Source organism: Notothenia rossii (assembly GCF_949606895.1).
Source record: "Notothenia rossii genome assembly, chromosome: 8".
Classification (NCBI taxonomy): domain Eukaryota; kingdom Metazoa; phylum Chordata; class Actinopteri; order Perciformes; family Nototheniidae; genus Notothenia; species Notothenia rossii.
The window spans coordinates 74,032,517-74,055,495 of record NC_136906.1 but is presented as its reverse complement, the minus strand read 5'-3'; the positions used below and the strand labels follow the sequence as shown (position 1 = coordinate 74,055,495).

The 22,979-nt window shown below is 41.7% G+C and overlaps 2 protein-coding genes across 2 annotated transcripts in view; one reads left to right on the top strand and one right to left on the bottom strand.

Moving 5' to 3' along the window:
* ryr3 (ryanodine receptor 3) overlaps window positions 1-8,740 on the top strand; it is a gene marked incomplete at its 5' end in the record, with an annotated part of 124,643 nt that extends 115,903 nt beyond the window's left edge. Inside the window, 9 exon segments of the mRNA XM_079643761.1 lie at window positions 189-316; window positions 770-830; window positions 1,345-1,491; window positions 3,020-3,151; window positions 4,045-4,201; window positions 4,898-4,962; window positions 5,670-5,770; window positions 5,847-5,898; window positions 7,650-8,740. Of these exon segments, the coding sequence (XP_079499887.1) occupies window positions 189-316; window positions 770-830; window positions 1,345-1,491; window positions 3,020-3,151; window positions 4,045-4,201; window positions 4,898-4,962; window positions 5,670-5,770; window positions 5,847-5,898; window positions 7,650-7,745 (939 nt within the window). The 3' untranslated portion in view covers window positions 7,746-8,740.
* Window positions 8,025-22,979, bottom strand: part of aven (apoptosis, caspase activation inhibitor) — a 38,319-nt gene continuing 23,364 nt past the window's right edge. The window contains exons 3-6 of the mRNA XM_079643766.1: window positions 12,884-12,951; window positions 10,875-10,970; window positions 9,964-10,243; window positions 8,025-9,177 (exon numbers count right to left, since the gene is read on the bottom strand). Of these exons, the coding sequence (XP_079499892.1) occupies window positions 9,035-9,177; window positions 9,964-10,243; window positions 10,875-10,970; window positions 12,884-12,951 (587 nt within the window). The 3' untranslated portion in view covers window positions 8,025-9,034. The remainder of the gene's footprint in view (window positions 9,178-9,963; window positions 10,244-10,874; window positions 10,971-12,883; window positions 12,952-22,979) is intronic.

Genomic DNA, 22,979 nt, shown 5'->3' with positions numbered 1-22,979 from the left:
CCTAATACAGTTTTCAGTAGTTGTTAGCATGATAGGTCAAATCTTTTAAAACAAATCTTCTGAGGTAATTAGCAGTGAAATTCGAATAATATGTGACCCTGTGTTATCTTGCGTCTTAAGTCTTAAGTCTTAATCAGACTTTTCGTTGTGTTGTGACCAAGTCTCTTTTTGCCGTCCTTTATTTGTAGGTGATCAATAAATATGGAGATATGTACGGAGCCGAGCGCATCGCTGAGCTGTTGGGCCTGGATAAGAGCGCTCTGGACTTCGACCCCACGGTGGAGACTGTAGAGAATGAAGCCTCCCTGCTCTCCTGGTGAGAGATGAACCCGTGTTGTATCTATTCATACTCACTGTAACCAGCAGTTTTTTACACTTTTTGAAGGGATTGCTAAAATTATACTCAAAGGGCTTTAAGTTACGCCTGAGAGTTTGAGCATTTCCTGAGGTTATCCCATAAAAAAACTGTACTTTCTAAACCCCATGTTAAATATATCTAGTCCAGTATCTCCTCATTTGTATCAATCATTAACATGACATGCATGGTTGCATTTCAGTATGACAGATTTTCTATCTTAACGGTCAACTTGTATATTTTTCTACTTTTTAATGCTGTTTTATTTCTACTTTGAGATGTTTCAATTTTAGAATTGTTTATTTCTAATCTTTCTACTTATGTGCCTTGTTTTTGATGCTGCTGCAACACATTTCTTCCCTAATTTGGGATCAATAAAGTACATTTGATCTTATTGTGTTCTCCCATTTGCAGGCTGAGCTCCATCGATACCAAGTACCACATCTGGAAGATGGGAGTGGTTCTGACTGACAATGTACGTTTATTCAACGTGTTATCAAAGCACTTTTATTCACAGCACTGCGGGGGGAAATAAAGTAGAAGAAATAAAACATGTCTTACTTTTCATTAGGATTTTGCTTATTACATTTTTATTTATATAGCACATTTTTAAACGATATTTGATCGAGCCAAAGTGCTATAATAAAGATACCCTACAGCAAAGACAGTTTACAGCAACAGCACAGTTTGTGCAGAATATCAGTATGAGAAACGACACCCTCTGTCCTTAGACCTGTCCTGTAATAGCCTAAATAGTATTTACCTTACGAAAGTGACATTACGATGAATGAATACTCTGATAGAACAGACACCCAGCTAAAAACATGATTATTAAAATAGTCAAAGGTTTTATTTGGTTATTTTTCACATATGTCAGACAGTATGTGTAGTAATATGCAAGGTGGCATAAGACAGCAGTTTGCTTTTATTATATGCAAAGACATTCCTAGAACCTTTGTCACTAATAAATGTCCTTTCCTCTCCCTCAGTACTTCCTGTATCTGATCTGGTACTCCACCATGTCCATTTTCGGACACTTCAACAACTTCTTCTTCGCTGCCCATCTTCTGGACATCGCCATGGTCTTCAAGTCGCTCCAAACCATCCTGTCGTCTGTCACTCACAACGGCAAGCAGGTACAGAGTTCATCCAGCAGAGGGAGCCAGAGCACAGAGAAGAACAGTGACCGCTACACCCGGTGGCAGAGCAGCCTGTCCTGACAACCACCTTTTCCCTTTTTACGTAGAATTACAACACCGTGAAATAAAGGATATATTACAGGGTTTTCATTTCAAGTATTGAAGAATGTAAAGAGATATTCTGCTGCCATCTGGATACATCTTTATCAGGGCTCATCTTACATAGAGATCTGCATGAATCAGATCAGAATACCTTATTAGTCCCACAGAGGGGACATGTGCGTAGTTACAGCAGGAAAAATTACACAGTTATTAACGACATTTATATATTGCACATAGTTTGTTGGTATCTAGCAGCAAGTGGTGTGTGTGTGTGTGTGTGTGTGTGTGTGTGTGTGTGTGTGTGTGTGTGTGTGTGTGTGTGTGTGTGTGTGTGTGTATATAAACACTGGCAGCGTGATTCATATTAAACCCTAATGTGATCAAATGAAAGAATTATATCCTGGAATAAGGAGGGGCTTTGAGATAGAGATGTTATGACTCAGTCTCAGGATGTCTAGAAATTAACATCATGAGAAATACATAAATGGAATTAAATATAAATTAATTATTGAGGAAAAGATGACAGAACTTAATGTTTGCCTTGAGGGGAAGTGCCATAACTTCATTTAGATGTTCCGCTAATGGGAGTCATCTAAACTTCATCACATCAAATCACATTGGGCTGTAAAGAGCACGTATTTGATGTGAAGTTTATAGTCAAGCCCATCATGAATGTGCTGTAGGTACTTGATTTCCTAGTTCATCAGAACAAAATAACAAGTCAAAGATTTTAATAAATATCAATAAAAAGTTGTATTGGATTAAACCCTCTTTAATGGTCACACATGCAGAGCACACAGCACACACAGCACACACAGTGAAATGTGTTCTCTGCATTTAACCCATCCTAGCACCAGGAGTCTAGTACTAGGAGCAGTGGGAAGCTATTGCACTGCCCCTGGGGAGCAATGGGAGTGAAGGGGGTGGGGGGTTGTCCGGTGCCTTGCTCAAGGGCACCACGGCAGGGCAGGAGGTGAAATGGGACCTCTCCAAGTAGCAGTCCACACTCCATATTTAGGTCTGTTCGGGGACTTGAACCTGCGACCCTACGGCTCACAGTCCATGCCCCCTACTGACAGAACCACTGCCGGCCGTGTCACTTATAGATCATTGATGGGATATGAAGATGTTTTTTAAAGGTGTGAACGTGATTACAGAATGTCTCCAAAGTCTTTGAAAATTGATGAAAGCCGCCAAGAAAATACTCAATTCAGCGGTGAAGACCTTGAAAATATTGCAGGTCTTTTGAGTTCCTTTTTCCTTTTGAATGAATCTGCTCTGACATTGACATGTTGGTTCACTTCTCAAAGATAACAACCTTCTGCCTCTTCAAATCTCTGCTCAAACTGTCAATGGGAACAAAAGGTGAAATGAAATGTCAACGTTTGTCATTTTGTAACTGAATGAGTTCTCGCTCTTCCAGCTTATGCTGACTGTGGGTCTGCTGGCCGTGGTCGTCTATCTCTACACCGTGGTGGCCTTCAACTTCTTCAGGAAGTTCTACAACGGGGGGGATGAGGACGAGCCCGACATGAAGTGTGACGATATGTTGACGGTATGCCTTGCCACCTCAGATATATATATTTATGTATATTCATTTAGGAAAGAATAGTGAACATTATCATTATCAATATTTTATTTATTTTCTTTTGAACACTTTTTTCTAGGAACGTTTTTTTGATGATTTTGATATATTGTGAATTTATTTTAATTGTATTATTTACTATCGTATAAGACAACAGATGACCAAACATTCTTCTATAATAGAGAAAAAAATACATGTATGCTAAGGGTGTTTCTCAATGTCAAGGAAGGATGCTCCAGAGCCACTATTTCAAGGATGCTACGTCATCGAGTCCCGCCGAAGGACTGTTCTAATATCCAGGCTCCTTGGAATTCTACCGAGCCTGGCGTCCTTCGTTGCGAAACATTTCGAGGCTGCACATGTGTAGACTCTGCGGTCTTAAAATCCCCACAATGCTTTGCGCACGGACCAATTTCCAAATCTTTGGAGGAAATCGCGCTCCATTTAAGGCGGGGCCTCGCATATGACGCACACCTTTTAGCCTGTTCCACCATTCTTCGTTTTTCGAGGCTGAAGGATTCTTGCCTCGCTTCTGAAGGAAGTCACTCGGAAGACATGTCCTACCAAGGAAGCGTCCTTCCCATTGTGTCCTGAATAATTTCTCACTAATTGCATGCGTAAATTCTTTGCAATCTGAAATAATGTGTTAAATGTTCATATATGTAGATTGAATCCACCCATTAGTCTCTCTCCGTTGTTCCTGGGTAGCGATAGAAGACGCCAAATCTTTAGCGTTGCACTTAAATCACAGCCTCATAGTGCACTGAATACTAATGTGTCATTGTCCATCCCCCCTGTAGCCAACACAACAGGACACAGCTGTGATCTTATCTCTTAGCTTCTCTCCTGTGTTCCCTCTGCAGTGCTACTTGTTCCACATGTACGTGGGTGTGAGAGCTGGAGGCGGTATCGGCGACGAGTTGGAGGACCCAGCTGGAGACCCCTACGAGCTTTACCGCATCATGTTCGACATCACCTTCTTCTTCTTCGTCATCGTCATCCTGCTCGCCATCATTCAGGGTACGCACTCTTTGCTTTGTCATGGGTCTGTGTCCTGCATCCTCAAATCTTAAAGGTCCCCTATTATACTGTTTTTCCTCAATATATTATTGGTCTCAGATATATACAAAACATGTCTCTGATTGGCTCGAAACACCAAACAGATCATTGCAGCATTACCCATAATCCCCTCTGTTTCAGCCCTGTTTCCAAAGTGCTGATTCTCTGTCTGTTACTTTAGATGAAAATAAGGAGCCCCTCCCCACGCCCCTCTGAGAGAGATTTGGTTACAAAGAACTCAATGGTGCTCTATGAGGGGATTCAGGTGATAAGGGGGGGGGGGGAGGGTTACCTTGGTTGCTGATTGGCTAATGGTTACACAAGCCAAAACATCGTTATGACATCATAAAGTGGCCAAAATCTGATCAGCTCATTTTCAGACAGGTTTTTATAGAAATGGATCAGGACAAAAAGAGAGAGAATCTTTGTTCCTGAAACTTTCAGAGTCTCTTTACACAGAGGGGACACATGTTGATGTAGAAGAGACATGAAGAAGAGGGGACACATGTTGATGTAGAAGAGACATGAAGAAGAGGGGACACATGTTGATGTAGAAGAGACATGAAGAAGTGGATTTTGCATAATAGGAGACCTTTAAATGTGTTATCAGAAGAGTTCTGTTTGTACTATGACCAACTGTCCCCCCCCCCCCCGCAGGTTTGATCATTGATGCCTTTGGAGAGCTGAGAGACCAGCAGGAGCAGGTGAAGGAGGACATGGAGGTGAGACTGGACTCAAACTGGGGAACATCTCAGACACAACACGCCTCCTTTCATATCGTTTATAGACAGCTGCATAGATGTGGAGGAAAATACTAAAAGATACCGAGGGTGCTTTCAAGGTCGTCGAGATAAGAGTAAAACATGTTCTAAATGATTATTACGGCCAAAGTCAAACGACATTGCAAACTCAACAACCAGCCCCGATGTTAGTTTGCTGTCCCTGATGCAGTTTGCTTGCCGTTTAATTTGCATGTTGAATATAGTAGATATGTGATTGTGAGTATAGGGATTTCAACATCAGTCACACAGATGATGTGTTTGTGGTCCTCATTTATACGTGAGTGAAACAAGTGACACTGTTAACTATCTTCTCCTCAAGTACAAGCATTTGAACCATAGTTCAGTTAGAGGTACAGTCCTCCTGTCTCATAATGCTGACACTCAGCTGTGTTGTGATATGGAATGAACAAGGAACACATGAAGAATGTTTTTTCTGTCAGCCCGTTCATTTGATATGTGTTTAAAAAGCCGGCACTGTCCTCCCCTCTGTCTCCCCCTTTCAACGCTAACATCTCCAAAAAAGACCCTCTGGTACAAGTCGGCACCGTCAGATATCTTTATACCAAAGGAACAAAACTACACGTGAAATGGACCTTAGTACAGCGGGGGATTTAAGTACAAATGAACATCTCCCCTTCTTCCTCCAGACTAAGTGCTTCATCTGTGGCATCGGGAACGATTACTTTGACCGGACGCCTCACGGGTTCGAGACCCACACCTTACAAGAACACAACCTGGCGAACTACCTGTGAGTGCAGCAGCAAAGCTAAAACACTTTTCTGTTTACAATGCGGACATTTCTCACAGTTCCCTCCTGTGTGCAGGTTCTTCCTCATGTACCTCATCAACAAGGATGAGACTGAACACACGGGTCAGGTACGTGAACACTTACTCACTATTTATTCATTATTTCACTTGTGACATTATCCGATCAATATTAAGACGGCGTAGGAAAGTTCCAGAAACTTCAGCAGGTTTCACTTCTGCAACGTTTCAACCCACTTGTTATGTTGCATAAGTTTAGCAGGAGGAAGATGTGTGGGATATTAACTTGTTGTTGTTGTTGTTGTGCACCTGAGACTGGAGTTGTTTTTATTTGAGGTGCATGCTCTGTTCTTATGTCACACATCCAGCAGTAGGAACATACAACTCACTTTGTGCAGCCGCTCCATGCAGAGAACACATTCAGCTGCTTCGAAAGAATATCACGTTGGAAACATGATTACGTTTTTAGTGATTCTGCAGAAAATAAAATCAATTTAGGTCTCAATCCAAATGATTCCTGATGTCACATGACCGTCAGTATCTTTCTCAGTATTACAGGATGTATCCTTTCAAACCAGCTAGCTGGGATTTCCTGTTTCTCATTCCACATGTTTCACCAAACTAAGGCAAGAGCCCCATAAGACTCATACATGTGGTCAGGGTCTGTGTGAAAGCAGTCCTCACTAATTGCTTTTGTAAAACAGGTTTCCATTATTGATAATACAAAAACATTTAGTAGTAGTTACGATTTTTGTTATGCCTAACTATAAAACATTTAATAACTAAAAAAAGCTATAAACATTTTGACTTAATTTACTTTAATATTTCTTATGACATACTGTAACATACTTTTATTGTATGTCAAATTTGAGATTGACATTTTAAAGACTAAACTATTTAATAAACAATTCTACATTTTTTAAAGACATACTATACCATGACATTTTCAATATACTATCCTGTGATGTTTTGTCAGATTTGTTTATACATTATTATATGAAGATTTATTTCGACATACTATGAAGTTTTTTTAGACACTCTGCTACATACTATACATAAATGTTCTTATATGCTTTACTATGACTTTAATTGATTGTTCAGAATATACATCAATATAAATGTTTTATTACATACCCTGCTTTCTTTAACCCTTGTGTTGTTCGAAAGCTGTTACCGTTCATGGTGTTCGCGGGTCAATTTTGACCCATGATTTATTTCAGTCCAAAACACACAAAAAAAAAAGACTATCATCCAATATTGTTTTAGCTACATCATAACTAACTTATTATGCATTCATATCCGCACAATCCTGTTGTAATTTAATGTTATGGCCCCAAAACACATTACACCACTTATTGCACATGTGTGTGTTCAGGTTCAAGTGTTAGTGTACATATTCTTTGAGAAAGGTCGAGTTCTTGTGGGGGGAGGGGGGCAGAGGGAGGGGAGACCAGGTGCATGTTGCGAAAAATTATTGTTACAGTTGATGAAGGGGGAGGGGTGTCTGAAGTCAAAGATGAATCTCGATTGGGGCAAATTTGACCTTGAGTCACCCACAGCAATTCTGCCGGGTCTCCCCAGACCTCAACACCAAATGATACACTTTTTTTTTAGAGACCTTCAGATTTGGCAAAAATGGTAAAAATCAGTTTTGTAGTGTTTATAGCTGCTGTGGAGGATATCATGAAGCCTTGTTCAGATAAAAAAAACTAGAGCGTGGTTATTATATCATTAGAACTTGAAACGGGTCACGGGAGACCCGAACACAACATAAGGGTTAACTGACATGAACTGTTCATGAACCCGTCCACACCATCAGCTCTGCTCCTGTTCCCCCCCCTCCCCCCTCCCCCTCTCTCCAGGAGTCCTATGTGTGGAAGATGTACCAGGAGAGATGCTGGGACTTCTTCCCGACTGGAGACTGCTTCAGGAAGCAGTACGAGGACCAGCTGGGTTAGAGAGGATCAGCCTCTCTGCTTCCCTCTATCTGAAAGAGACACTGAGCTTGACTTGCCCCTGTTACCAGAACCTGAACACTCGCTGGACTTTCTCTGCTGCCATGGTGTTGAGAAAAAAAATAGTCATTCATTTTGAATTCACAAAAAAATCATGTCTAGAAAAATGATTTTAAGACGTGCGACTGACGAGTGGACATTTGGGGTTTGTGCATCCTCTTCCTCGTTACCGGAAAGTCACTTGCCACGACGCGTCTTTTATGCAAATTATTTTGATTCACATTGCCTTTTTCTTGCTTAACCCCAACCTCTTGCACAATTTGTTGTGTGTAGACATTTGATACATGCGAAGGGTTACAGCATGACAACTGAATGTTTGAATTTGCACAATTTCTAGATTACCGCCAGGATGTTTGAGTCACGTGTTACCAAACCACCTGAATGGATGTGTGCTGCTAGTGATGATCCTGCTAACATCAAACCACACAGTGAGTGAGACCTGATCTGCCTTTTCAAATCTGTCCGATGAAACGCCACAGAGGATGGTTCTTCCAGGACCAGAGACGTCTCACTTAAGATGTTTTATCAAGTGCCGACGTGCCTTAAGAGAAACTATGCAAAAAAACATTGATCATTTTCGTCCCTCCTGACACAAGCAGTGCGTTAGCTCTGGTTTAGAATCAGCTCAAGCTAGTTTTGTGACTTTTAAAACGATTACAATATCAAGAGAGAACATCTGTTTTATGAAATGTAGATCATCCTCGTGTAAATGTGGCTTGGTTTGGTTTTATTTCTAAGTTGTGGTGTCCTGCCCTCTTACAGTAGAAGGGCCCCAAAAAGAGAAAACACAAAAAAAACCTAATCTTGGTTCAAGTATTTATTGACGACTAAACAGTTCACTGCTATTGTAATGACACTTCTATGTATGTAGTAGCTTTGGTCATCTGCACTTCTTTTGATGAGGGGGAGGAAATGAATAAAGAAGTTGACGCAATAAAGCCACGTGTCCCATCTGACTCTCCTTCGGGAACAGAGGATTCTTTCTCTGAAACATGCAAAAGGAACATTTTGACACATTTTAGAAAGTTATACTGTCCTGTACTGTCCTGTCTACTGTCATGGTAACTAATGAACAAACTGCCTCTGTTAATTCAGCAAAGAGCAAAGTAAGAAGCTGGAACTTGACTGTACAAACATCTGTCCAGCACACAGATGTTTTAATAGCTTTCAGGCTGACAATTAAAGTCCATTTCCCTTTTATATACATCTTCCATCTTAAGTCCTTTCCTTGGTCAGGAGATCATGCTGTCCAGCCAGTCCTCCAGGTCGTCCTCCGTCATTTCCTGCTTGACGGATGCAGAATTGGGCGGTGTGACGTCTTTCTCTTTCACCTCTACGATCTTCTCTTGTATTACCTCCTTCGCTTCCTCACATTCTGCAAAATGAACGAACACACGTTAGTTCAAATGGGCTCCTTATTTAATCAGTTCACTCCCAAAATGTCAAACTTGAACAATAGGCGCTTTCACACCGCCGTACTTTTCCCACAAAGGTTCATCAGAACTTAGTTCATGAGAACTCTTTAGTTCTGATGAACTAAGTACAGATCGCGTTCACACCGGAATAAATCCCTGGGGGTGGATTAGGCAAATGAAGCCGCTGACGTCACTTCTTCTTCTTCTGCTTTGGGTTTACTGGCAGGCCGCAAACAACTTCATGGCGTATACTGCCGCCCCAAGTCCCCGGAGTTAGGGACTGGCTTCAGTAGAAGCTGCTGGGACTCCCAGCAGCTTCTACTGAAGCCTTCAGAGTAAATCTCCAGAACGCCGACACCTCCTCATCTCCACCGCTCCCATTTTTTATTTTGTGTTGCCATAAGTCAGTCTCTCTGCATTTCTGCGCTGGGCTAATGCTAATGCTAATAATGCTAATGCAAGGATAATAAAATGGTGGCTTCACAAAGCTTTTTTTGAGTTTTACGGGGCGTGGTTTGCAATCCGCCCAGCCAATCAGAAATATAGCTCTTTTCTCACAAGAGAGCCGCATGAGAGTCTCTGCTCTCTAGCAGGGACTCTCATGCGGTCGGTAAAAAGGTTCTCATGAACTCATTTTAGTTCCGGCTCTTTTTGGTGTGAACGCGACATTTCGGAACTATATCGGAACTAAAGTGGGAAAAGTACTCCGATGTGAACGCGGCTAAAGACACGCTGAATAAAATCACCTTTCTCTGGAACCTTCCTGTCCTCCTCCAAACTGACGGACTGGTTTCCTGAGACTGGTTTCTGTAGACCGAGCAGCTGGTCCAGCTCTTCATCACCCTCATCCTCCACCAGCGAGGGAACCTGCGAGTGTGAGGCCGTCGCTGGGTGTGTCGCCACGGGGACCTTCTGGTCGGAGCACGGGACTTTCAGCGCTGCAGACGGAGGAGTGAAGGCGGACATTTTGGGAGGTTCGTGTTTGTGAGTGAAGGTCATAGTAGGCAGCTCCACTGGGGTCGAGACCTGAAACAGGATTACAATTCAAACCTGCATCGAGGCAATGTGATACTTATATACTTCACTCTGACCTTTAATGTGATATTTTAGACCTACAAATCTATGACGTTTTGACGACTCAACAATTACTTTTTTTCAAATATTTTTTTTCGACATTCTATACTACGACCACATTTTTTTTTTTACATACAGTAATATTTTATACTATGGAGTTTTTCTCAACATATTATACAAAGAGGTTTTCCAAAATATCAGAAAAAAAAGTAATGGTATAAAAGTATGTCGGAAAAAAACATCATATTAAAGTAAGTAAGATATTTTGGATATACAACGTTTTGTTTTACGGTATGTCAACCTTATTTTGTTGACATACCGTACTATGGAGTTTCTCAACATATTATGAAGTTTTCCAAAAATATCTGAAAAAAAGTGATATTGTATGTCGAAAAAAAAATCTCATTGTATGAGTATGTCTGATATTGTCAACATACTTTGAGTTTTTGAGTTTTTTTAAATACTATAATATGGAGTTTTTTGGACATACTTCCCTACGATTTATTTGGTCATATTGTCAAAAACTATAATCATAAACCAAGACTGATATTTCCGCTTGTTTTGCCTTGCAGTCACAGCCTACCTGGAGCAGCTCCTCCTCCAGGTTGAGTCTCTGATGGAGAGGCACCTGCTGGAGGATCTGGGCGAGCGCCGGGAGGTCGACGAACACTGCGGAGATCTAGAGAGGAAACCAGAAACCCGGCTGTAAAATGGAGACTTCAAACTTCAGTGGAACATCATACATCTTTTGTTATCATTACACTGAGAGAAGACAAATCCAGATCAATACTCCTTTGTACAACACACTGCTGCTCTGACTGCACACATGAAGAAGAAAGAGTTCACGAATGGTTATATCACCAGACTGGATGTTGATTTTTTTTTTTCATAGTGTTTGCTTTTCAGCAGATCTTTCATGAGCAGTAGGGATAACACATCTTGCCTTACAAGCATGGGCGCGGGAAGGGGGGTGCTGAGGGCGCTGCAGCACCCCCTAGCGGCAGGCAGAGGGTGCGGAGCTCCCCTGTCTGAATTATTATTTTGACGGTTATTGCTGCTCCCGCTGTGCATAATCTGTGTAATATGTAGCCAATAAATTCCACATTGTTTGTAAAATAATATTTTGGCCTGCCCCGAATGTTTTTTCTGTAGGCCCGGACAATTATACCTCAATAATATAATACATTAACCGTGCTTTACGTGAACCTCATCAAGACACTAGAAAGGACGGCAGGACTGTAATTTCCCGTGTTCAGTGAATGCAACAGAGGCAAGACACCAGACCAATCAGAGAGTTGCATGGAAATAAAAGTGCTTGTGTCATTCAAGCTCGCGGCTCTGTGTGTGTGCGGAAATAGCGCATTTAGTGTGTGTGAGAGAGGGGGAGAGAGAGGGGGACCGGTGCCAGCAGCAGGGACCGTGTTGTTAGCATCTCGTTAGCTAGCTGCACTAACGGACATACGGAGCTGTTTGTTCCACAACAAGCTGGAGGAGAGCTCTCCTGTCAGACTGAGAGACTCAGGTGAGCTAAAGGACTCTCTGAGTGTTTAGATAGTTAACTTTAGTCTAAGTTATCTCAGTGGGTCTCAAACGGTTTGGTCAAAAATTATTCAAAAGATTATTTCGGCGGCACACCTTCATATGATCATTATAGTTATAAATAAAATAAGAGAATAAAGGAAAAACAGTTATGAAATACTATATGGCAGTAAAACAAGAATACAGTTTGAAAGGGGAGTGATTTGTAAAATATCCATAAAGAAAAAGAACATCTGCTTACAGTTGTGTTTCATCTGGGTGTTGAGAGATGTATCCATAGATCTCTTACTGTTGCTCTCAAAGTGCACCAGATTGATGCTTTTAACTTCAATATTTAAAATAAATCTTCCCGGGGGAGCATCCCCCCGGACCCCCCTAGAGGAGGTGAGGTCCGCTCCCCACTCGTAAAAAATAGCACTTTACCCCTGCCTATATGCCGTGAGCTGATTATCGAGCCTTCATTGTAACAGTCGCGGGTTTACTGTGTGCTTGCGTGTAGGGAGTTTTTTGTGCGTGCTCTATAGTGCCCGTAATAGTGTTCACTGGAGTCCAGCACCTCAGCACCCCCACTCAAAATACCTTCCCGCGCCTCTGCTTACAAGATAACTTTTTAGGGTTTTAAGTGGACCAAATCGTTCGTGAGAAGCCTAATTTTCCAGTGGTTGAGTTGAGTTTAAAACACCTGGTTTAGCAGTTCTCATAAAGTTGACCTCTTCAGCAATTGTCGAGACATTTCACTCACACTCACAAATCTTAACCTCATGTTGGCGCAAGAGATAAAGTCAGAGGGTCACCAAGTTCAGTTTGATGTATCCTCTGGGAACCATGAATGTCTCAGTAAAATGTGTCGCCAACCTTTCAGTGTGGACCAAAGAGTGGGCCACCAACAGATGTGCTGCTAATGCGCTAACAATGCTATATTAGCTATTTCTGCTTTCTAACTGCTGTAGCATTTCCAATCCAGACCTTTGAGGGATCCATACCTCACAAAGTGGGACACATCCATAAAAGACAGAGAAGCAAAGCTGCAGATTGGGTAGTGTATGGATTTACCTGACTGTCCGATGAGTCCATCTCCCAGTCCTTTTCTTCGGAAAACCGGAATTGAGTGAAGGAATCCCCTGAGAAACACACACAGAGAAAGAGCTTGACACATTACTGTTGTGGTAGATTACCCACAAGACCTCTGTTTCAGTTCAAATCAAAACAACACGTATCTTCTTCAGTGTAATCATTTCTCCTGAGTAAAGAGGAAACTCGAGGCTGTGTGTGATTGCGCCGGTTGCTCACATAAAGTGAACGTCCTTCGCCTCGAAAGATGTCTCACTGTGAAGCAGAATGTCTTTGGAAAGCCGTCAAAAGCTTTGTGTAAACTGTTGATCGGTGCGAGAGTGAAAGCAGGGCTTCAAGTGACACCGCTCTGCTTTCCAAAAACATCCAGTGGCTGAGGGCTCTCGTGAGTACAAAGGCACGGGGGTCGCGTTATACAGAAGCACAAAGCAGCAGCAGCACGCAGGTAGACACATGTTTGCAGAGCTGTGAGCAAAGCAAGGGATGCTTATGTACACCGTTCAGACACAAGGCAAGTCATATTAATGGAATAGTAAATTGCATTTAGGAGCCAAAGCAAACAAATGGTTACATATGAGAAAGTGCTGATGCATTCTTTATTTATTTTGATCTGCTCAGTTATTCAGGATGTTAACAACCTTATATAAAGCATCCACGTTTTTATAAACACTGACGAACAAATGAGAATGAGATGTGTTTTGGTGCAAACGGAAACTGTGTTCGAGCAGTCAAAACACGACATGCATTTCAAACCGCTCAACGAGGACACGCGGAGTCAGCTGTGAAGCACCTCTCCTGAAACTCCTCGTGTTGGGGACGGATGCAGAAAGAGTTTTGTAATATTCGGTGGAATAACAGGTTGAAGACATTTTTATCTTTGCTCGGTTGCAGAAGGGGAGAGAAACTTGTTCGGTGGTTTCTTATACATTTGTCTTCCCACAATTGAGATAAGAAGGCCGCTCTAATGTCGTGGCAGTAAACAATAAGCTTAGGTTAACATAACGACTGGAAGCAGATGGAGACACACACACACACACACACACACACACACACACACACACACACACACACACACACACACACACACACACACACACACACACACACACACACACACACACACACACACACACACACACACACACACACACACACACACAGTTTGGAATGTCAACTAGAGCTTCAGCGATTACTGAAAACAACCTATTTTAGTAATTGATGCAATAATGTCAGAGAATGGGGAAAAAACACATTTTAGAACCCAACACCTTTCACATCACATGTCACTTTTACCCAAAGTGACTTACTGAGGGCAATCTGCACAGGAGCAATTTGGGGTGAAGTGTCTGGTCTGAGGACACAACGACAGACTGACCACAGCCTCACTACACCTAAAGTCAAGCAGGATCATAACGCAGTGATTTTCAGTCCGAACTCAAGAGGTGTTGCTGCCTTAAGCTCCAAACAGGTGGTCACCTGGCCTTTCAAACTAGTTGAGCATAATATTTTGATATTTGTATGTGTGTTTCTTATATGTCTCTAGCAGGGTTTCCGCTAGGATTTTTTTTTCGCGCAGGTCAAATGTCCGAACAGAATCTCTCGCTCTCTCTCTGAATTTACCGTTTTTATTCAATTTTTTTTTCAGAAACCCTGGTCTCTAGTTGTAGTGCTTTTTATCTTGTTTTTACATGATAGTTTTATTATTTTACTCGTATTGTGTTATTTTATATTTGTTCCCTGTACAGCCCTTTGGTTTTAAAGGTGCTATATAAATAAAGAAAGATTGAGATGAGTCACCACACAGCCAGTCACAGAGGAACAAGCAGCTATAAGAACATAATTGAATAACCAACATCATAGAGACCTTAATGATGAGGATGTGCTTTTCTCCATAAATCAAAGCTCACTGACAGAGTGAACAGCCAGAGTGTCACTCACAGATGGAGGGTGGGGGGGGGGGCCTGATGGGGGGCCTGACGGAGGAAATACAGTCAGCCGCAGCCCCTCGTCTCGTTTTATTAAGAGATACTCAGGGCTTTCACGGCGAGGCGCTCAGTGTGATGTCTGACGGCTGTCCTTGATTGCTCGGCTGTACGGGGGTCAACGAGGAGGAGAGGCTGCGGGGGTCCGAGTGCCTGCTGCCTCTCAACCAGGGAAATGAGATTTACAAACAGTAGTATTATCGATGTCACAAAGACGCAGGCGGATAAGAGAAGGAGAATGTCAGCTTTATGTGACGGCTGTCTGTCATCTGACTGATTTTCTCCGTCGCAGGGAGAGGTCTGAGCGACTTCAACCAGGCTTTGGTGGACGTGGAATCCAAAATGTTAAACCTATCTCACAGAACTGGTGTTATCTAAAGCAGATCAACGTTTGCTTAAAAGTATTCGGAGCACCTCGTCTGCATATAGGAAACCAGGGAGCCTTTAACTCAGAGAGACAGAGTGGAGAAACATCCATCAGGTGAGCATCATGAGGCAAATTCAAGTACAATCACTACATCTAACCATCAACAGAATCGCTTTTCCAACACTAGCCACCAAGCTAATAGATCTTAAGGAAACTAGTTGGAGCAGTAATGATTCATCATGTTAACCTTCGAAATGTCCCAAACTATTCAAACATTATGAAACTCTTTCAGATAACATAAGGTAAAAGTTTCCTGCACCAAAGGGAGTATATTGTTTCCCAAAAAGCTATTTGATCAATTTAAATCACATCATCTCATTGAGGTGTTTGATATACAGGATAATAAGCTATTATGATCTCAAATGTGTGTTGTGTTAACGTGCAGAGAAAGACCATTTATCAAGCTTTAAAAAGTTCCCATGTCATGGCCATTTCTACTGATCATAATTCCATTGTTGAGGTCTACTAGAATACATGTATATTGTGCAATTTTCCAAACTCACATTGGTTTCTCATACAGCACCTCTGTATAGTATGTGTATTCACTCTCTGTCCTAAACGGCTTGTTGGAGCTCCTGCCCCAACGCCCCCCCCCCCCTCCCTGTGAGCCCAGTGGCCGTCTGCGAGACAGCGAGACACAGCGCAACCCAGCACGAAAAACACAGACACCCGCAGCCTGGCGGGGAGTTTGTGTGTGCACCTCGCAGCAGCGAGCCTCGCAACGTCCCGCCGAGTGTGTGTGTGTGAGGAAGTCCGCGGATTGGTCCAAACGTAACGGCTCCGCGGACGTAACGTAAAGCTACATAACACACAAGGGGACGGGTAATAACCAGAAAAGCATGACATGGGACCTTTAACAAACATGTTGCTCCATTACAAGTCTGATCAATGCATTGTTTTGGCTGATATTATGGGCATAACAAGCACTTCAGTATCTGCATAGACAACAGTTACAGCAATCAATGTGTTGTATGCTGAGTTTTAGAAATGTTGGCTTACATTTTATGAACTAATCTTTTCATTGTTAATATATATGATACCAAAGTCTAGGTACTGCAGTCTGATTCTAGTAATTCACCATCACCCCTCCATTTCCTCCCATGTAAACAGATGCGTTAACGAGTCTCTTTATTACGGCCAGAGTTTGTAATGCATGAAGAAGGGCACGAAAACCTGTTTATAACTTCATTAAAATTGTATTTTGTCCACTCTCGTGTTATTGGATTAGCTACAGGATTAAATCAGACCCTGCCATGGGGTTCAACAGGATTATTTGTCAATTTCTTTTATGTTTCTGAACAACTCCAAGCCTAAAAGGAAGTGGGAAATCGTCCATTAACAAATGGGAAATCATGAAGAAGAAATCCCAGATGAACAGAGGCCTCTCACTCTCATGTTCACTCTTTTCCAACTCTTCCCCTCTCTGTTTAATATCTTCCAGGACCCTCCTCCTCCTCCGTCTCCTCTTGTCTGTCTCTAACGAACCAACTGCTGACGGTGGAGAGCTGCCCCCCCCCCCGCCCACACCTCACATCCCTGTCATCCCGATCTGTGTCCATGTAAATACCAGCGCAGGTAGTTGGGAGAGCGTTGACAACCGCCATGGCAACAGCTGCCGGTGAGGATGAGACTCCTGACAAGGATCCAGACGACAGGGGGGGAAACAGAGAGGATTGGGGAGAGAGAGAGGGGGGGGGGGGTGTGAAGAAGAAGAGGAGAGGGATGATGAAGAAGAAGAAGAAGAGGACGCAGTGACTCTTCGTTCCTGCTCATCCAGACGGATTTGTGGGACTTTAAACCCCTCGCAGATTTATTTATTTGTTTATTCCACACACGGCAGTTCTTTTTTTTCAAACAAAACATGTACAAGAAAATGTTATTTGACCTGCCCCTTCTTAAAAATAAATAACAAAAAATAATAATAATGAAATAACAATTAAAAAGTGAAATAAAAGCAATATTCTTTCAGTCATAGTTGCTTACAAATACTGAAACATAAAATTAGAACACAAAAGTCAACTTCATACTGTCTAATTACGCTTTCTTTATACAATTTCTTAAAAATCAAAATATTCTTACAGCCCTTGAAATCATTCGGCAAAGAATTCCACTTCTTTACGCCAAGAGACACACACCTGCTTCAAAGTAGTACGTCAAACTGATACTTCAAATGTAATTTCCTCCTATGATGCTCACCCTTTTAAATTCATATTACAACCAACGTGTGTGAATAAAAAATAACAAGCTACTGAATAAAACCTGGTACTGTTTACACAAAATACCGCGATATCTGGGTGAGGTTTAAACTGCAAATGGACGAGAGCTCCAACGACGAGCTGAATAATCCATCAGTAGATTAAATACCAAACAGACACTTGTTCCAGATTAGCCAGTGTGTTGATGTCTGACTTTCCTCTGTTTAACATCATTGTACACTGGGTATCTTTGGGGTTCAAACACGATACAACAAGACGTTTGAAGACCACTTCATAGACCAAGCAATACGTTGGGAAAACTGGAGACCGTAGACAACTGTCAACCCAAAAGATAATGGGTGTTCCCATCAGATTACTCAGATTGTAAACCTAGATAAAAATGGGGACTACGTGACAGTCTTCCAGTAAGTTTCATGAACATTGAGCCAGTAGTTTTCCCATAATCCTGCTGAGACGAACCAAACCAGAAACATAACATCCTTGGCAGTAGTAACAACCGGCGAGTTAATAAATACTGACAGCTGGTGTTTAATATCACATTTACTGAAAGTGGCAGGAAGTCAGCCTCGCCATGTTCCTCTATCTCCAGCTAGAGCTGCAGTTTATGAATATTCATTATTGATGAATCTGTAAAAAGGTGCATATGACAAGGCGGACCTGAGGATTCATGAAGGAACATTCATCAAAACATGAGTGCACTAATAAAATGATTGGCGGTTACAGTTGCTTAAGATGCTTAAATGTCCCGTTCCATGGCCATTTCTATTGATCATATTTCCATTGTTGAGGTCTACTAGAATAGATTTGAATTGTGCAATTTCCCAAACTCACATTGGTTTCTTTAGGACTCTCTGTCCTAAACGGCTTGTTGGAGCTCCTGTCCCCCCTCCCTGTGAGCCCAGTGTGCTCTGATTGGTCGGGACATTGCGTGGCTCGCTGCTGCTGCGAGGAGCGGACAGGTTTCCGGGTCACAGAGAGAAACAGCGAAACTCATCCAAACACTCACAGCCGAAGTAAAAACAATAAGTGTGGCTTGATATTGAGTAAGAAAAAGCTTTATAACGCTGTGAGCATGGTTCTGCGGAGAGCATTTCTCTGCTATCCCAACTCGTCTATTACCAGCATTCAGGGAGCTCTATGCAAGTCAATGGGACTCCCTGTTAGTTAGCCAAGAGATCCTGGTGTGTGAGGTGCTCCGCGGATTAGTCCATTTGGGCCAATCCGGTCATTTGTTGTTGATCTGGGTGTTCACACGTCACAGAACCCAGGAAGCAAACAATGGAAAAAGAGAAATCTCCAACGAGGCGTTCTGGGGCAATATAGACAGGTCTTTTCTGTGTTAGAGTTTTACTCGCTACAGGGTGTACTTTGAGGGTTTGTGACTCTGCAGACCGTTTACATGCATAGAAACCTTCATAACACACAAGGGGACGGGTGATAACCAGAAAAGCATGACATGGGACCTATAAAAGGAGACGGTGTTACCGATCTAGATATTGCTAATTTACTTTGTTACAAGTTTCCCCAATGTTGTAATTAATGCAAGTTAAATGTCAAAGCAGTTTTTGCAGATGGCATGACAAAAAAAGTTGGCGAAACGCTGCATTTAGATGAATCAATTCAAGATTTGGTCTATAAACTGTAGCGAAATACAAATCAGAAATTCTAAAATGTCCGGTTTTGTCCAAATAACGGTCCAAAACATCATATATTAAATGTACTATGACAATTTCAGAACCAGAAATAAACCTTTAGCTTTGTAAAAGTCTTAAATAATTAATTAAATCTCGATACAATTTATTTCGATCACTTTACCCGCTGAGCACTAATGTCAGCAGGACAAGAGCTAGAGTAAATTGTTTGGGATTCACAAATAAATCATATTTACCTTAAAGTAATCCAATTCAAAAACATTTATCAACTGTACGAGTGTTTAATATTACAGCTAAGCCCTGACACGGCTCTCCTGCGCTGATTAAAGATCGATTCATAGTTGAAATGATAGTCTGGTGCGTCAGCGGGTCCCTGAGCCTCTGAGTTATTCCACAGTGAATAAACAGAGCATTACTCACACTGCGTGCTAAGTGGCCGCGCTGGCATTGTGTAACTTCTGTAGAATGTGGTATCCTGTCTCTTGACATCTTGCTGGCTGAACCCCTCTCTAACAAATGCAGCCGTGTGCTCTGCAGCCGGCTTCACTGAGCTATCTATGGCTCGCCCCGCTCTGCTCTCTTATGTTCGGGATGTTTTGAGGCCTCGCTGCTGCCTTTCTGTTCTCCCTGATCCACTCTGCTCTCACCCCAACGCTCCTCGTCCTCACCCCTCGTCCCCTTGTTCTGCTCGGGGAGACTGTGGAGCTCTGGGAAAGTTAGGACGGAGATAAGACGTGTTTCACTCTGCTTTAAAGGGGACCTATTAAGCAAAATGCATTTTTCGATGTCTTTTATACATAAATATAAGCGTCAGAAAACAAAACCCTCTGTCTTTTGTTTCCTCCGTACCAAAAGCTCTAAAAACGGGGCTACAACGGAGCTGATCCAGATTTGCGTCCGATATGACGTAATATCTGAAATGTGGACCCACGGCACTATCAGAAACATTGCTATCAGAAACAATGCGCGACTGTTTTGGACGTAATATGGTCGGTGTTTACATTAGCATTGCTAACACTCAGAGCCAACCTGTACTGGAGAGCATGTGTGTGAAGAAGCAGGAAATAAAAAGGAACTCACCTTGTGGTATAACCGGCAAGAGAGAAAGCCTTTGAGCTCCAGACTGTTCCAGAGATAATCCTTGATGTGGTTTGGAACATGATGGCTTTTAATCATGGCAGCGTCTGCCGGGTAATTCTGAGCAGGCATTAGCCCCCTCTCCAGTTTTTTTTTTTTCAATCTAAGGACCCAGATCAGCCCTTCTTTAACAGGGCTAATATATCAGGATATGAGGGATGCCTAAAATGCATGATCTGTTTGGTATTTTGAGCAAAACACATTATTTATATATATCTGAGACCCATAATATACGCCTAAAAATAGCATAATAGGAGATAGGGCTGCACGATATTGAAAAAAACTGACATTGCGATATTTTTTTTCCCTGCGATATATATATTGCGTTTTTTTTAACTATATTTAACCGGATGAAGGATTTTAGTCACGGACGTCTGGATCTTAACTGGTTGACTCATCATACCTTAAGTCATGATCTAACATGTCATGATAATGCATGTTGCTTACCCTTAAGGGGGTTCATCTGTGAATGAAGAGAAGAACCTTTTTGTATCCAAAATAGTTCCAGATGGCAGATGTTGCTTTTCTTTTTGGAAGTAAATCTTAATTCTTGGCGGTATTGTCCTCCTGTGCCTCGCTCATTTTTTACCGGTGTTTTGATGGTCTGCAAACTAGTGGGGCGGGGCCAGCTGTGATCTGATCAAGAATGATTGTGATTGGTGGTTTGCTGTGCATGCAGAGCCAGCATGTCACTCACTCAAGTACTCCTAACATGAGAGCCGCGCAAGTTTTCCTTTTCTAGAAAGCAGCAAAAATAATTGTAACATGACGTGTTTGAGTTAATTTACCTGCTTAATATCGAACGTCCTAAAAAAATAATAATAATAATAATAATTATAAAAAATTAATAAAATCGCATGTCCCTGCGATGTGAATATCGCGCATATCGCGGTTATCGCCATGACACGATATATAGTTCAGCCCTAATAGGAGACCTTTAAACAGAGTGGAGGAACGAGGAATCGTATAAAAATAAAAACAGGTTGATAGCTGATGACAAAACAGCTGATATTACTTTAACATGCACCACACAGGAGCATTAATACAATATGAATTCACAACGTCTTCTTTTTTATCCTCGACATGAGTCCGATATTTGAGCTGTCGGTCACTAAGTCTGTTGGTGGAAAGTTAATCAAAACTTTCTTTAAAAGCAATTAATAACTCAGTCACCTTTAAAGCTTAAAGGTCACACACGTGCAGGTTCAAGCTAGTAAAAGGGAGAATTTGCTGCCTTTGTCCGTTTGAGATTTAATTTGAAAATGTCTGGCATTTGGACCGTTGCTATGACCAAACACGCAATTTAAAGATGTTTCCTCTGAGAGATGCAAAAACAGGGAGGAACATCTCTATAATAAGACATTTAGTGGAGCTAACTAGAGCTGCATGCTACGAGGAAAATAAGCAATCTGCAGCTAAAATGGTTGAATATTGAGAAAGGGAAATGACTTCTAAACAGATATTACTCGCTTCTGCTGCTTTCGGTATGCAGCTAGAATTAAACAAAAGGAAAGGAAAACATTTCCAATATTCTCTTATTGAACAAATTAAAAACTGACTGAACATAAAAGGCAGCAATAAACAAACTGAGATACATTTTCAAGTGAATATTCAAGTCAACATTAGGGCTGAACGAGTGTGTCAGTCATCCACACCAATCAGAAGTGCTGTGCTCCACATGTACCAGCCATTGTTAACCAATCAGAAGTGGCCCATGATAGAAGGTGATAGACAGATTGATCCAATCACCTGCCAAGTATTTTTGAAAGTGCCTGCCCTTTCCAAATGGCTTCCAATGGAGCTTTCCTAGATGGTTTGGTGAAACAAACCGTCTGAGTCAGGTTAGTAATGCTCCATCACATGTTTCTATTACAGGGTGAATCTTAAACTGAAGCTTGACTTTAAAGCAACTCAACGGAAGTTTCATGTAAGTTTAGTTCTTTCACTCGTAGCTTGGTGCTAGAGACGGGAGCACGTTGATGTGACCTTCCTAGCCGGAGATATGGCCGCATTTTACAATAAACTTCCGTTGGGTCGCTTAAAAACAAATATCGCAAATCGAATCGCAATATCTGCCAGAAAATTCGCAATTAGATTATTTCCCCAAATCGTGCAGCCCAAGTCAACATCACAACGTAAAGTAATCTGCACATAAAGAGATACCAAAAAGTATTAATACTTTACCATCCTAAACAATTTAAAATAACGAGCTTGCAACATTTTATTTTTAACTCTACATTTTGAAGAAAATATTTAGATTTATTAATTCACTTTGTCACATGTTTTACCTCAAATCAATTGTTTTAGTAAACTCCTCTGACTGCATGCACAACATAAAATATTCTTTCCTCACTAACACTAAGAAAGTGGATCACATCTCTCCTGTTCTGAAGTCTTTACACTGGCTTCCTGTGTGTCAAAGAATAGATTTCAAAATACTGCTGCTGGTTTATAAAGCACTGAATGGTTTAGGCCCAAAATACATTTCTGATCTCCTGCTAAATTATGAATGATCCAGATCTCTCAGGTCTTCAGGGACTGGTCAGCTTTCTGTCCCCAGAGTCAGAACTAAACATGGAGAAGCAGCGTTCAGTTATTATGCTCCAAATATCTGGAACAAACTCCCAGAAACCTGCAGGTCCGCTGAAACTCTGACTACTTTTA